A 16682-nucleotide genomic window follows, 5' to 3' on the forward strand; every position below is an offset into this window, starting at 1 on the left:
ATAAATGCATCAACCATAGTCGAGAAACTCAAAGGCTCTCTTTTCGTTGGTTACTAAACCAGGATGTATGGGGAGGGCACCACTCTATTACATAGATTGCTTAACTTTGATTCTCTCCATACAATGCTGAGTGTCTAGCAAGGAAATATCGAGTATCCTTCCCCTCTCTCCTTTAAAATTTTTTTATTTTATTTTAATATGAGCGAGTATTGAACCATAGTCTCTCCTTAGTGAACATTCTACCATATATCAAATATTAGTATTCGTTTTGAAAATCTGAGTGTCAACAAAGAAGCATGTCTACCGATCTGCCATCCCATCAATCCTTGTTTATGGCTGAGCAACATCCGAGGATGATAGATTGGCGGAAAATTAGACAATGATTCTACATGTTGTATTGCTTGTGAGTAGAGTAAGCCAATTGCAATTCTCCATCGGTACTTTAATGTAAAGTCTCCACTGTTTTATTGCTGCAACATTTTTGATGGTTAGGGCTTGCAGCTTATCACGCAGAGAGAGAATTTAATTGCGATGTGATCCTCTCTCTCGACCTGGGTTACACCTGGGTGTGCAATTTAAAATCTACCCACCAACCATTAAGAAGCACTTAGCTTAGCTCTGCAGGTGGTTAGTCTTTGATGAAGTCATGATTGGTTAGTCATCTCAAGCAACCTTGTTCAGAACCATTGGGCATGAATTAGCATGGTTGAGGATATAGGACAGGTCAGGGAAAAAGTCTCGACCCAAATCAGGTTAATGTCATAAAGCCAATTCATAAAATCAAAATGACCTTGAAGGCCACCATTCGCCCGTGGATGGAGTACTGTTGTCACATTTGGGCTGGTGCATCTGCTACTTGTCTCTCACTCCGACAGGATTCAAGAGTCGCCAACCTGATAGGTCCTGAACTGTCATCCAGGCTTCTTCGATGAAATGTTGCATCCCTCTGCTTGTTCTACAAGTACTTTAATGGTGAATGCTCTGATGTACCCCCTTGACATGATTATCCCACGACAAACCCTGTGCTACCAAATCAGGCTGTCTATTGGCTTCCTGAGACAAAATGCACCTACACCGACTTTGTTTTTGTTTTCTATTTTCTTTTGTAAAACTTAATTCTGTTCTGCACAAACAAAAACAGCCTCCTCTCTCTTCCCCTTTCCTTTCTTTTTCCTTCCCTACTTCCCAACCCCATCGGTGGGGCATTAGAATACGCCGACTGCCCCCCTGCAGAGAGTAAAAGTCCTTCAATGGGGCCACCTGTTGGCTGTGGGTGGCGACCCATGATGCCTGGGAAAAAGATCCTTAGCACCTGATACTTAGGGAAAATAAAGGTATTGGGTGCAACACTTCACTTTGGCCTTGTTCTGGGCTAGACGGGCGGTCAGAGGGACCCAATCTGATCAATCAGCTGGTCATGTTAAGCCCCACCATATATAACCCATACCAAGCCTGCAAGTAACCACTAATATTCCCATCCCAAACCCATACCAATCCCACTAACAAATATACCCAAAAATATGGTGGAAAGCGGTGGCTGAAGGTCAATCATATTTGAGAACCAAAAGCTTACTCCATACACATCGGATTTGTCTTGGACTAAAAAACAAATGTTCCGGAATAAAAAGATGAGTAGCTGCGAGGAAACTTCCCAAAATATGAGTATACTGGCTACGGTCTCCCCCGTCTCAACCAAGGCGAATGGGAACTCCCTCTTGGTAAATTCCCAACAAAAATTGGACTCCGTTGAGGGTGGCAGAGCCCAAGGTCAGCGAATTAAAATAAAAATAGTATGGAGAAAAAAAAAAAAAAAAAAAAAAAACCCACTCTGATGTCTCTGACTCAGACGACAGATCAAAACCACAAGCGAAACAGATACAAAAACAAGGAAGTCTCCACCTCCTGATGCCCCTGACCCAGATCCGGACCTATGACACAAAATTATTCAATGGAACTGCCGAGGACTTAAAGCAAACATAAACGAATTACTATTGTTAATATCTAATCTATGAACTGCTATCATCTGCCTCCAGGAAACATTTCTGAAGGCACATAACATCACTACAAAAACTATGCTCGATACAAATTTATACACAATACTGGATAGAGGGCCTTCGGAGGTGTATCGATTCTAGTTAGAAACAACATCCCTCAGAGCGAAATAACTCTAGACATCACATTACAAGTAATTGCTGTGAAAACCACTTTGCATAAAACCATCAGCATTTGCTCCATGTATATCCCACCACATGATCCCATAAATGAAGCCGAAGTCAACAAAATAATAGAAATACTTCCTAAACCATACATCCTACTACAGCCACATCATATGGGGAAGCAATAAAACAGACACAAAAGGTAAAAAAACGAGAAAATCTCATCGACAATAACAATCTGTCCCTCATGAACCAAAATTCCAAGACATACCTCCACCCTTCCTCAGTTACATACTCAGCCATTGATTTGTCGCTATGCGACCCAGCCACATTAATGGACTACGGTTGGCAAGTGTATGATGACTCATGTGGTAGCGATCACTTTCCCATCATACTTGAAAACTTAATCCCGATTGAATATAACCTCCCCATATGGAAGCTAAATAAAGCAAATTGGAAGGAATATAAAACCCAATGCAAAACTAATAGACAAAGATGAAGTGGAGAACTCTATGGAACACTTCACTGATACGTTGATGTCAATAGCTGGGGAATGTATACCCAAAGGCTCCAAATCCCAAAAATATAAAAGACCTTTGTTTAATGAAGATTGCCAAAAGGCGGTAAGATTACGTAAAGCTGCACTGTGAAAATTTAAAAGTCGTCCCACTACCCACAATCTAGACCAATTCAAACAAAACCGAGCAAAAACCCGTAGAACAATTAAGGAGGCCAAAAGAATGTCATGGAGAGTTTATATCAGCAAACTGAACTCTAACACCAAAACAAAACAAATCTGGAACATGGTTAGAAAGATAGCTGGTAAAAATGAACCAATACTGCTAAAACACCTGTCAAAAGATAATACAAAAATAATTAGCAAAAAAGATATAGCAAATGTACTCGCAAAAACCTTCTCAAAAAAACTCCTAGTAAAAATTATAAACCACAATTCAAAAAAAAAATCAAACTAGATGCTGAAAGGAACAAACTAAACTCTTTCACCCTATCTGAATTAATCGATGCCATAAACAGTTCACACAACACTGCAACAGGGCCAGATGAGATCCACTACGAGTTCTTGAAACAACTACCTCAAAAATCCTTAATCTACCTCCAAAACATCTTCAATGACATTTTGATCAAGGGTGAACTCCCTGACATATGGAAACTAGCAACAGTGATCCCCATCCCAAAACCCGATAAAGTTAAGTCTGATCCCAAAAGCTACCGACGCATAGCATTAACAAGTTGCATATATAAAACATTCGAAAGAATAGTGAACAAAAGACTAACTTGGTACCTTGAATCAAATGGTCTGATTACAAACCTCCAACGTGGGTTCTGAAATAAAAGATGCACCATTGATAACCTGGTATGTTTAGAAACCTTTATCAGAGAGGGATTCATAAAAAAAGGAACATACAACGACCGTTTTCTTTGATTTAGAAAAGGTCTACGATACAACGTGGAGATACGGTATCATGAAAGACCTACACAATCTTGGACTAAAGGGCAGGCTACCCAAATTAATAAAAGATTTTTTTGTCTGACAGAAACTTTAAGGTCCGTGTGGGATCCACCCTTTCTGACTTCGAAAACCAGGAGGAAGGGGCCCCACAAGGAAGCATACTATCAGTCACTGTATTTAATATAAAGATTAACAATATTACCAAATGCCCAAGTCCTGAAACCGACTGCTCCCTATATGTCGATGACTTCTTGATCTGTTATAGATCAAAAAATGTCCAAACAATAGAACGACAGTTGCAGTTGAACCTAAACAAAATAAACTGGTGGGCCACAGAAAATGGGCTTAAATTTTCAGAGTCAAAAACAAAGTGCATGCACTTCTGTAATATTAAAAAAAAAAAAAATGCACGATGATCCAACACTCAAACTTGATGGCAAAAAAATTGATATTACTGATCAATATAAATACATAGGGATCATTTTTGACAAAAAATTGAATTTTATTCCCCATCTGAGATATTTAAAGCAGAAATGCCACAAAGCACTACAATTATTAAGAGTTGTTGCCAACACAGACTGGGGAGCAGACCAACAAACTCTCCTAAAACTATACAGGTCTCTAATTCGTTCGAAACTGGATTATTCATTTATGGGTCAGCAAGGTCTTCCTACATAAATATCCTTGACCCCATTCACCATGAGGGACCAAGACTAATCTTGGGGGCATATAGAACATCCCCCAAAGAAAATCTATATGCAGAAGCCCACGAAGCACCTTTTAAGCTCAAATGGGAAAAACTTGGCTTACAATACTACTTGAAACTAAAGTCTTGCCCAACAAACCCTGTTATCAATGTACCTTTGACCCCAAATATAGAAACCTATTTAACAAAAGAAAAGGCCATAAAAACCTTTGGACTTTAATGGAAACCAGTATAGAAGAATCTCAAATTCCAATAACAAATATCCACCATTCTATAATATCCGAAAGCCCACCATGGACTATGAGACAACCAGATGTAATGCTCAACTTATATGAAAATCAAAAAATCAAAAACAAATCCTGCCATTTTTCAAGAAGAATTTGAAAATATCAAGCTAGGCTACTCTGACTATACATGCATATACACAGATGGCTTGAAGGGTAATGATAGTTAGATGTGCAGCTACCTACAACAATTAGCAAATGACTTCCGAACGAAGCCTCTATATTTAGTGCTGAAACCAGAGCCATAGATTTAGCACTGGATATCATTGCCGAGGAAAACTCAGAAAAATTCATTATATTCTCTGACTCATCCGTTTTAACAGCTATAAAAAATAGAAAACAGAACCCCACAATTATCAAACTCCTAAACAAAATAAATCTCATTACCGACCAAAAGAAAACATTCATCTGGATCCCTAGCCACATGGGAATCAGGGGCAATGAAAGAGCCGATGCTATGGCTAAGGAGGTAATGAAGTTGAACGTTGATGGGCACAGGATCCCATACATGGATATTGGACCCCTGATCAACAGCCATATATTTGGGAAATGGCAAAGTCAATGGAATAAAAATACAAATAACAAATTATACAATATAAAACCCACACTTGGAGAGTGGAGGCGGGATTATCAAAAAACAAACAGAAAACAAAATGTCATTTTAACAAGACTTAGAATAGGTCACACACACCTAACACATTCTTATCTCCTAAAAGGAGAAACTCAACCCCAATGCATTCCCTGTCAAGCACCACTTACTGTAAAACATCTAACTGAATGCACAGATCTTTCACAAATTAGGAAAAAACACTACAAAGAAATAGATCTTTAAATAATCTTCAAAGAGAACACCACCAGAAAAATCTTATCTTACATTAAAGAAATAGGACTCTTCCAAAAAAAAAAATAACCCCCCCAAAATCCTTATATTCTGCAAAAACAAAAACAACCTGCCTTTTCCCACTTTTCCATCCTCCTATTCACGCTTTCTCTTTCTATCTCCCCCCCCCCCCAACTTTCTGACTGGTTTTCCAACCCGAAATGTATCGATCAATAATACTGTAACCTTTTCCCCCTCCCATTGCAAAACCCAACCATATTCTGCAAGACAGAACAAAAATAAAATCCACTATAAAACAACCAAATCAAAAGCCACAAACTAACGATTGAAAATACAAAGAGCTTGAAGAATAAAAACATCCTATAAAATAACTGGATTCGGCATTAAATAACCGACAAAGGGTTGATATGCCGTAAAACAAAAAACAACCAACCAATCAACCCACGACAAACCAGACAAGCAGCTAAATCCCACCCCTTCACAGTAGAGATCCCTAGGTGTAAGAAAGCCTTCTACTCCAATAGTTTCTTCACCAGAACTGCTAGACTTTGGAACTCTCTTCCGGGAACTGGTGCTACCAGATCAGGCTGCTCTGTGGCTTCCTGAGATGAAATGCACCTACATTGACGTTTTTTGTTTTCTGATCTTTTTTGTAAAACTTAATTATGTTCTGCAAAACCAAAAACAAAAACAACAGCCTATCTCCCTCCCCTTTTTATTTTATTTTTTCCTACCTTACTCCCGGTCCTTCGCCCTGTCGGTGGGGCATCAGAATACACCCTCTGCCCCCCTGCAGAGAGTAAAAGTCCCTCAATGGGGCCACCTGTTTGCCGTGGGTGGCGACCCGTGACACCTTGGAACGGAATCTTGGTGGTTGAGGGTTGTAGAGGATAGATATGAGTTCCTCTCCTTCCCAACACGCCACTTTGATCCTTACCTTGGCTAGACGGGCGGTCGGAGAGGCCCGCTCCAATCAATCGGCTGGTCACGTCAAGCCCTAAATCAGACAAACACAACAAGAAAATACGCCCACACTCCCCACATTATACAAACTGATTTAGCAAGCGGTGGCTGTAGGGTCAAACAACGTGCTGGACAATGGAGAAAACATGGCTGTAAATCTGAATTTTTTCCTGAAAACGAGGCCTTCAGAAAAATTGAAGAACCACAGATGCTTAGATCCACCAGCAGGGAGTGTATACTTTTCCTGTATCCCTGTTGGGTTGGGGGCGAAAGGGTATCCCCCCCCCCCAACACTTCCCAAATAGGACTCCGAGGCGGGTGGGGAGCAGGAAAAATGAAAAAAAAGAAATCCACTCAGACTCTGAAAATGAACCAATATCAAGTAATGAGAATTTCCCAACATTTCTAGTATTGGAATCAACCAGTGAACAACCCATAACCAAAACTTCTCCATTTAAAATCGAAAAAATACTCTCACAAAGTATTAAACCTATATCGGTTAAAAAACTAAATAATGGCACAATATTAACACAAATAAAGAATAAAAGCAAGCTGAGGAACTGCTAAAATGGAAAACTTTTGACAACAAAACCATTAAAGTTTATCCTCACAAGACACTAAATTCAAGTAAAGGTGTCATCAAGACCTCTGAACTTGCATTATGTACCATAAATGAAATAAAAGACAACCTTAGATCCCAAAACGTCACAGATGTACAAAGAATCCAAATAAGGAAAAATTCCGAAACTATACTCACCAACACATACATTCTGACATTCAACACACCAATAATCCCACAAAAAATCAAAATTGGTTACCTAACAGTCAACACTGAGCCATACATCCCAAACCCCCTAAGATGCCATAACTGCCAAAAATATGGACACCATCGCGACCGATGTTCACGGTCACCAACATGCATAAGATGTGGTGAAAAAGACTTCCACGAGGATTGCCAAAAAAAACCTAAATGTGCAAACTGCCAGGAAAACCACTACGCAAACTCAAAAACCTGTCCAATCTGGAAAAAAGAAAGAGCAATACTCAAAACAAAGTACACAAATAACATTTCATTTAACGAAGCTAGGAAAATCATAGAAAGCTCCAACTATGCAGATATAACAAAAAAAAATATACAGTACTTCAATAACTCAAACCAACATTCAATAGCATCAAACTCCAATAGCAATGTTGGCATTATCACGAAGCTCTTAAATGAAACAAAAAGTTTACTTGAAGAATTTAAAAAAATCATGACCATTAATACAATAAACAATACTTCAACAATAAACCAAAATACAACTATAAACTCACAAACAAAACCCCAACCAAAAAGTAAAGAAATAACCACAAATAAAAAACAAGACACACAACAAACGAACACTCAAAATAGATTTCAACTACTGAGAAAGGTTGAGGATGAAAACACCAATAAAAATGTCGGTGAAAAAAATAATAAAACTAAGAAGTTGGAAGAGCCCAGAACACCAGAAGTTATACCAAAATCAAAACCAAGATCTAGATCAAATTCAATATCCAGATCTAGATCAAATACAAAAGGAAAAGACCCTTTACAAAACTCTCAAATGACAGATAAATCTATGGACTCCCTGGAAATGGAAGTCGAGGAAGGGAGAAACGAAGCAAGCCCCCCCAAAAAAACACAACACCAATCACTGTCTAAACAAAAGGAAAAAAAAAAACAAAACAAAATGGATACACAGTCCCGAGCAAACTCCAGTTCCCGAACTCCTAACAGCAGAAATGAAGAGCCAAGCGAAGCAACACCATCATCGCCCAATAAAGCAGGAACTAGGGAAGGACCAGGATCCAGATCCCAATCTACCTCAAGAGAAGGAAACGAAGAAACATTGGAGGAAATGGAAGTAGAAAACAAAACACCCCTAGACAAATAAAATGGAACAAAATAAAAGAACTCAAAATATAACAGCCATACAATGGAACTGTAGAGGATTGAAATCCAACTATGAAGAATTAAAACGATTAATTAAAGATCACAACCCAAATATCGTATGTCTACAGGAAACTCTAATGAAGGAAAACTCAAACCTCTCCCTTAGAGACTACGAAGTATATAACAAAATCAACCTATCACATATAGACCATAGACCAATAGGTGGTACAACCATTTTGTTAAAGAAAACAATACCCCATGAAAAACTCATTTTAAACACAGAACTACAAGCCATAGCAGTAAGAGCTACCTTACACCAAACTATCACAATTTGCTCAATCTACATTCCACCAAAATATAAATTAAAAAAAATTCAAATAAATCAAATAATCGAACAGCTTCCTGCACCATCATTAATCCTAGGGGATTTCAATGCGCACAGCAACCTTTGGGGAGACAGACAACCAAATCATAATGGAAATATAATAGAATCCATACTAGAAACCACAAACGTGTATACTGAACAACGGCAAACACACCTACCTACATCCATCTACAGGAACAACCTCAGCTATAGACCTGACACTCAGCTCTCCGACTATCTACATGGACTTCAATTGGGATATCCATGAAGAACAGTGTGGTAGTGACCACTACCCAATTTTCATTAAAACAAATAAACCCACAATAGAAGACATAGTACCAAAATGGCAACTAAAGAGAGCTGACTGGTCCACATTCAGAAATCTCTGCCAAACACAAATAAATAACGAAATACTCCAGGAACCTGACCCAATAGCAACATTTACACAAAGATTAATAAAAATAGCCGAAGAAACAATCCCTAAAACTTCAAAGAAAAACAGCAAGCACAAACCATGGTTCACAAAAGAGTGTAAAGAAGCAATTAAGAAAAGGAAAAAAGCCCTAAAAAAATTCAGATTAAACCCAACCTCAATAAACTTAGAGCTCTACCGCCAAGCTCGTGCAAAAGCACGACAAATAACCAAAAAAGCTAAACGAGAAACATGGCAAGATTATGTATCTAAATTAAATAATAAAACATCTAGCAAGAAAGTATGGGACATGGTGAGGAAGATAAATGGGAAGCAAACCCAACACCCCATTATACACCTAAAAAACCCGGATGGTGGAAAATGCACGGAAAAAAAGGATATGGCAAATCTACTTGCTGAGCAACTAAATAAAAACTCCTCTCCCAAACACCACAGCTTAACATTCCAAAACTACAAAAAAGAAGCAGAAGAAAGAAAGCTGAACTTCAGCTCAAACAATACAGAAAAATACAATTTACCATTCACAATATCTGAACTTAAAAACGCTCTGGATAGAAGCAAAGATACTGCTACTGGACCGGACGAGATACACTACCAATTTCTGAAACAACTACCAGAAACCTCATTAAACACTTTCCTGAATATACTAAATAATATCTGGCTCTTAGGCTACTTTCCTAACGCTTGGCGAGAGTCCACGATCATACAAATCCCAAAACCTGATAAAGATCCCACAAATCCAACAAACTACCGCCCTATCTCTCTAACCAGCTGTATCTGTAAAACCATGGAGAGAATGATAAACGATCGACTCGTATGGATATTAGAAAAAAATAAAATATTTGACAAATATCAATGTGGTTTCAGAAAAGAAAGGAACACAATGGACCAATTGGTCAAAATGGAATCTTACATTAAAGACGGTCTTATTAGAAACCACCATGTGGTGTCAGTATTCTTTGATTTAGAAAAAGCATACAACACTACATGGAAATACGGCATTATGAGGGACATACATAACCTTGGAATCAGAGGAAGGATGCCAATATTCATACAAAACTTTCTCAGGAACAAAATAAAAGAACTCAATTTAGGGTACGCCTCGGGGGAGAGATGTCTGAGGTATACGGACAGGAGATGGGAGTGCCCCAGGGAAGCATAATATCAGTTACACTCTTCCTCCTAAAAATCAACAACATCAGCAAAGCAGTGACTACAGACATTGACAAAGCCCTCTTTGTAGACGATTTTACAATCAGCTACTCATCCCCTAACATGCAAACAATAGAAAGGAAATTGCAGGAGTGCCTTGATAAAATTGAAAAATGGACAAATGAAAATGGGTTTATCCTCTCCAAAACTAAAACAGTATGCATACACTTTTGCAAAAAGAGAGGATATCACCATGACCCACAACTGAAAATAAATAACAACACAATACCAGTGGCACAGCAAACCAAATACCTGGGAATGATCCTGGACAATAAACTCAATTTCAAGCCACATATAGATGCACTAAAAAAGAAATGCCAGAAAGCATTAAACATATTAAAAATAATATCCCACACAAACTGGGGAGCAGACAGTAAAACCATGCTCCTATTGTATAGAGCAATCATAAGACCAAAGCTGGACTATGGTTGTATTATATACAGTTCAACAAGGAAATCATACCTAGAAAAATTGAAACCAATACAAAATCAAGCACTCAGACTCTGCCTAGGAGCCTTCCAAACATCACCTATTCTAAGCCTACACACAGAAGCTAATGAACTCCCCCTTCACCTGAGATGGGAAAAACTCTCACTCCAATATACATTGAAACTTAAAAGTTTACCAGAAAATCCTGCTCACGAAAAAGTATATACGTCAATGTATGAAAATTTCTATACCAGCAGAACTACAGCTGCTCAACCTTTGAGATATCGCCTTAAAAAGGCTATTATAGAAGGATACGAAGAACCAAAAAACATACAAACTTACACAATTCATAATACTCCACCATGGACAATCACAGAACCATACATTGACATGACTATCAAAATGGCCAAAAAACAGACTAGCAATCAAACCTATCAAAACAAATTCCTAGAACTCAGGGATGAATACTCCACATACAAAACCATCTATACAGATGGCTCAAAAATAACTGGAAAAGTAGGAGCAGCAGCAAAAATGCATAATGCACACAAGCAAATCCGATTACCAGATAGTGCCTCTATATACACTGCAGAGTTACAGGCTATTAAGATGGCTCTTGAACTGGTCCAGGAGTCTAGTGAAAACAAATTCCTTATCTTCAGTGACTCCATGTCCAGCTTAATTGCATTGAAAGGAGGGAAAGTAAACCACCCGTACATCCTGGAAATTATAGAAACATACCAACACCAAATAAAGAATAATAAAACAATAGTACTAGCATGGATACCGAGTCATGTCGGCATAAGAGGAAATACAGAAGCTGACAAACTAGCTAAAGAAGCAACAAAGCTGATGCCTTCAAACAGAAAAATCCCATACACGGATAGGAAAAATAAAATAAACTACTACATAAAAACAAAATGGCAAAAACTATGGGACGAACAACTAAACAACAAACTTAAAGAAATACACCCAAATGTTGGGCAAGAGAGAACCATAATACCAATACGAAAAGTAGACACTATATTCACCAGAATCCGAATTGGTCATTCAAGACTAACACATGAATACCTTCTGAAAGCAGAAGGTATCCCTCAATGCAGAATCTGCCAACAACCACTAACCATTAAACACATATTAATGAAATGTAAAAAATATGAAAATATTTGTACGAAATATTTCAAGGAACAAAACCTTAAAACAATATTTGAAAAAGAAACACCTTACAAAATATTAGATTTCCTGAGAAAAATTAAACTTTTGGAACTTATTTGAAAATAAAGCAAACCACTGGCCAAAGTCTCAAATGAAGAATATTCTCTTCACCTTTTATGGCATGAAATGACCTATAGGGTTGATGTGCCGTTAAACAAAAACTTACCTACCTACCTACCTCTTCCGGGATTCTGCTTTCCCAACTGTACTGACATGCAGAGGTTCAAGTGTAATGTGAACAGACATCTTGCTACTCATCTCCCTTCATAATACCCCTGCAACTTATGTCCCCAATAGTAGTCCCTTACTTCAAAGTGGCACTGTGCCTTATTTGGGGTGAAAATTGATTCCCCCCCCCCAAAAAAAAAAACATAGAAATACAATTTTTTTTAAAATCACCTATAGACATAGCATTGTGGTTTCCATACGTTACGTTTGGTTGCAACTTGAAGTCACTGCTGTCATTTAAATAAACATATTCCACTCTACGGCTGACATTGCAAATAATAAAAAAAAAAAAAAATAAAAAAATAAAAAAAAGTGGCTCATAATCTTGTCTCTTTTTAGCTTGGCTTTGTTTTACTAGTTTAACCTTCTGAGAGTTCTCAACAAATCTTACAGGTTATTCAAATTCTTCCGTTGAATTTTCAGTCATAAAAAAAAAAATGTTAAGAGACTTCAGCTATTCACTTTTATTCAGCTGGAAGCGTAGGCACTGTTAATAGTCTGGGAGGAGAGGGTCAAAGGTTGTCAAAAGTATTGTTTTTGAAGACACTTGTACTGAATACATTGTTTTTGATATTGTTTTTCTCAGACAATTGTGTTCAAACACTGTACTATTCAAATTAAAGAATAAATTCCAAACCGGTTTTCAACTAGTGTTCATTTTTTAAATCAGAATATTTAGAAGGCAAACTGTGTGTGTGTGTGTGTGTGTATATATATATATATATAAAGCGAAAGTGTGTGTGCAATTTTCTGTATGTCTGCCAAAGGCTTTTTTGCCGGGCTTCTGGGGGGGGGGTACTATTTCTTAAAACTTTTTATGCCGTCTAAATAATAATAATATCTAAGATTTGCGAACGCGCGTCGTGTCTAGATTTATTTACATTGATTTTTACAAAATTCTTGCTATTTTAGCTTCTCTCGAGTGTATTCGGCTTTTTAGTATAAAGTGAAACCAAGTTGAAACTGTGATCGGTTCCCGGCTTTCGTCACAGGAACGTCCAGAAAGCAATCAGCTTTTGATCAATGTGAGGGAAACCTCTTATATCAGACAATTGCTATTCAATGGAACACTCCCCTTTAAATGGGGAGCCCTAACATCTTGGGGAAACAAAACCAGAAAAACTACCTCGCAGCCAAAGTTGAGTAAACAAACCCAAAAAAGTTGTCTCGCATTAAAAATTCACTGCGGTATTTCATTCAGTCTATGGCGTGATATTCGACGTCATTAAATCCACGCACCTTGCAATTGTTTTTAATCCTTAAATTGAAACGATTTTCACTTACTCTCCCTTGTTGGCCTAGCGGTAACAGGTTAGGTTTTTTTTCATACTTTTTTTTCCATCTTCGCCTCAAGGCTTCAGGTTCAGTCCTACCTACCTACTTACCTAAATTTATTTTTTATTTTTTTTAAGAAATTAAACATTTTTTTTTTATTTTATCATATTTAAACAGGGTTATTACTTTGCCCATTTTGTTTTGATCGACCCCCCCCCCCCCCACCACCACCACCACACACCCCTCCAAACACCCGGGCAACACCGGGCACTCCCACTAGTATATATATATATATATATATATATATATATATAAAGAACTTAGAAAAATACAATTATAACATTAATTATATGTGTGTGTGTCAAACATTCAACATCATCAAAGTTTATAGTTTGTGTTTCTGAAACCAATTTGAGTTTCTTCATCAGCACGCATTAGTACACTCGTCAGTGTTTTGTTAATAGCTCCGTCACACAGTGGATCCCAGTAGGATTTGTTTCACTTTTTATCTATGTAATTTAAGGTGTTCTTTTGTCTATCAAAGTTTAAATGTTTTATTTTATTCGATAAATATATGTTCAAATATATATGTATATATAAAATGAATTTAAACCTAATATTTTGTTTCAAAAGTGCTCAATACAAAGAAAAGCTTTATAAATAAAATTATGTAAAATCAAAACTGCCTATGCTAATTAAATTGTCTTGAAATGCAAGGTAATCTGTGTAGGCTGCGCTAATGTTTAGTAATTATATTTATTTATATAAGTATGCATACGCACACAACACAGTATGTTGTGAAAATATATTTATGGCAATTAAGCTATTCAGAGGCGTCTGTATTTCATCTCATAGTGAATTGTTTGGTTAAAATACATTTTAGCTTGACGATTCGCTATGGAGGGGAAATGTGGAAGCCCGTGTGTAGCTTGTCATAAATATATCTTCATAACTTTTTTTTTTTTTTTTCTTTTACATAGGTGTCTTCATTTATCAAGGCCCGGAGGCCACTCAAGGATAAGGGTTATTGTGTACAGTAGTCAATAGGATAATAAAAAAAAAAGTTAAAATAATAATCCAAGTTTGATTTATATATTTTTTCTCTTGTAAAGTTTAATGTTTCTCAACTGGCATTGCCTAAGATTTCGGAAAGAACCTGAGATAAGCTAATACGCTTTTCGCTTGTACATGTTTGTCACAATTTTTAAAAATTTAATAAATACTTTGCAGAATTTGCTCCATTTCAAAATATCAAATAGTTTAACTTTTAAAAATGGAGAATATTGCATTAATAGTGAATAAGAAATTCCTAACAAATAAACTGGATGACAAGAGAAGAAATTGAAACTAACCATGATTCAGCCCAAGATTTTACCAACTGAACTTTCTTATAAACAGAGCTTAAAACATTTTCTTGGCAAAAATAATTGTGGCTTTGATGTGACATATTTATATTGTTCCAAACATAAATTCAAAAACCATAATAATAAAAGAAAATAAATCGACAAACAGTATCAATAACATTGGAAATTATTTTAATAGACCAAAACGATTTATTTTACTTTAATGTATGTAATCCTTTTGTAATTATATGACCTATCAGCTGAGCAGTAATGTGTGAATCAAGGAAGCATGTTTTTCTAGTATACAAAATTGATTTTTCATTTTAATTTTTATCCTCTTTCAAATAGTGTTATCTGATTTTACCAGATCAGACTGTCTGAAGATATCGGTATTATGGCCTAAAATGCGCAAAACATTGAGGTTGTTTTATTCGTTGCAAAACTCGCTCATGTTCTGCAAAGCCCAAACAAAAACAATTTTCTTGAAGCATAAAAGCTTTTATCAAAATGACCAAAATTTAGCATTAAATAACCTGAAAATACGTTGTAGAATAAACAACTAAACCAAACATCATATATAAATGAAAAATAAAGACCAGAAAAATATATAAAAAAAAAAATTAAAAAAAAAAAAAAAAAAAAAAAGTACATGCATAGGGAAGATAGAGGCATGAGAAAAAAAATGAACTGATTTGCTTTGTTACTGCTTCTGGTAGCAGCCAAGTTTATAGTTAGGATGTATGTTAGCTAACTATTACTGATTCAGGTATTCTGTTATATGTAAAACCTTTTGAAGGGAACGATTTATCTCCCTTTACATGTTTTTGAATCATACATTTTAAATCTTTTTTTTCTTTTTTCTTTTTCAGCATATGATCAAGTATAAATATCTCCCATTTACCCATGGCAAGGCTGTATATAAAGGGAAAGAAGACTCTGGCAAGGTCATATCTTCATAGCCATCCTCCTATGATTAATGTGTATGCCTGTATGTAAGCCTGTATGTGAGCTGTGCTCTGTAAACAGTGCGTGTGCTGATCATTTTTACAACTTCTCCGTCTCTCCCATGTTGCTGCTACAACAAAACAACGCATATGAACAATAACAATAACCTTTTAATATTATTACTAATATAGTTAGACTAAAAGCAGCTTAGTATACTCTTTTAAGGAATTGGTCACATGTCTAATTGATTAAGCTGACCTGAAGTCGTTTTATTAACTCCAATTCATCTCTTATTACTGGCCTTGTTTACGGAGATGTATTATAATTCAATAGAATAAAAAGTTATGATATAATAAATATTGTTAATGTTGAAATTTTTCGAGCATGATTACAAAATGTCGGAAATCTTGTATTTTACTGAATTATAATTTCTTAGCTCTATTTGACTGCAAGTGTTAACCATTCAGCTTAAGTTTGTCTGCAGTATCTAATTGTATCTAGGAGTCGTAATATTTATAAAAATATTTATGCAATCTCTTGGAGATGTATTTACGGTTATAGTTCTTGGACTAAGCTTTTCTTGATATATGATAGAGATTAGTAAAAATTTCTTGTTTATGCAAACATTTCAGTTACAGCCTTATTTTGGTTAAGCCTCACCTGGCCAAATTGTCAAAATTTGAACATTAAAAAAAAAAAAAAAAATGATCAAGAATATATATATATATATGCAGACATACCATTTTATCATGTAAGTGTTTATAGGATTAAAGGTTAATATTTGTTTAAATGGTTTTTGTTTCAAACATAACTGACCTTAAGCTAGGTCTTACGGCCAATTGACTTGAGAACTTTAAATGTTACTATGAATTTATAATTATCTGTAAATGGCTCTCTCTAAC

General features: G+C 36.3%; 1 protein-coding gene across 1 annotated transcript in view; it reads left to right on the forward strand.

Moving 5' to 3' along the window:
- The window catches only part of LOC145297726 (protein RER1-like), a 146089-nt gene that overhangs the window by 74363 nt on the left and 55044 nt on the right, over positions 1–16682 (forward strand). Inside the window, exon 8 of the mRNA XM_080143942.1 lies at positions 15705–15779. Coding sequence (XP_080000068.1) covers positions 15705–15779 — 75 coding nt within the window. The remainder of the gene's footprint in view (positions 1–15704; positions 15780–16682) is intronic.

Source organism: Euprymna scolopes, chromosome 18 (genome assembly GCF_053919585.1).
Source record: "Euprymna scolopes isolate OS-2025 chromosome 18, ASM5391958v1, whole genome shotgun sequence".
Taxonomy (NCBI): domain Eukaryota; kingdom Metazoa; phylum Mollusca; class Cephalopoda; order Sepiida; family Sepiolidae; genus Euprymna; species Euprymna scolopes.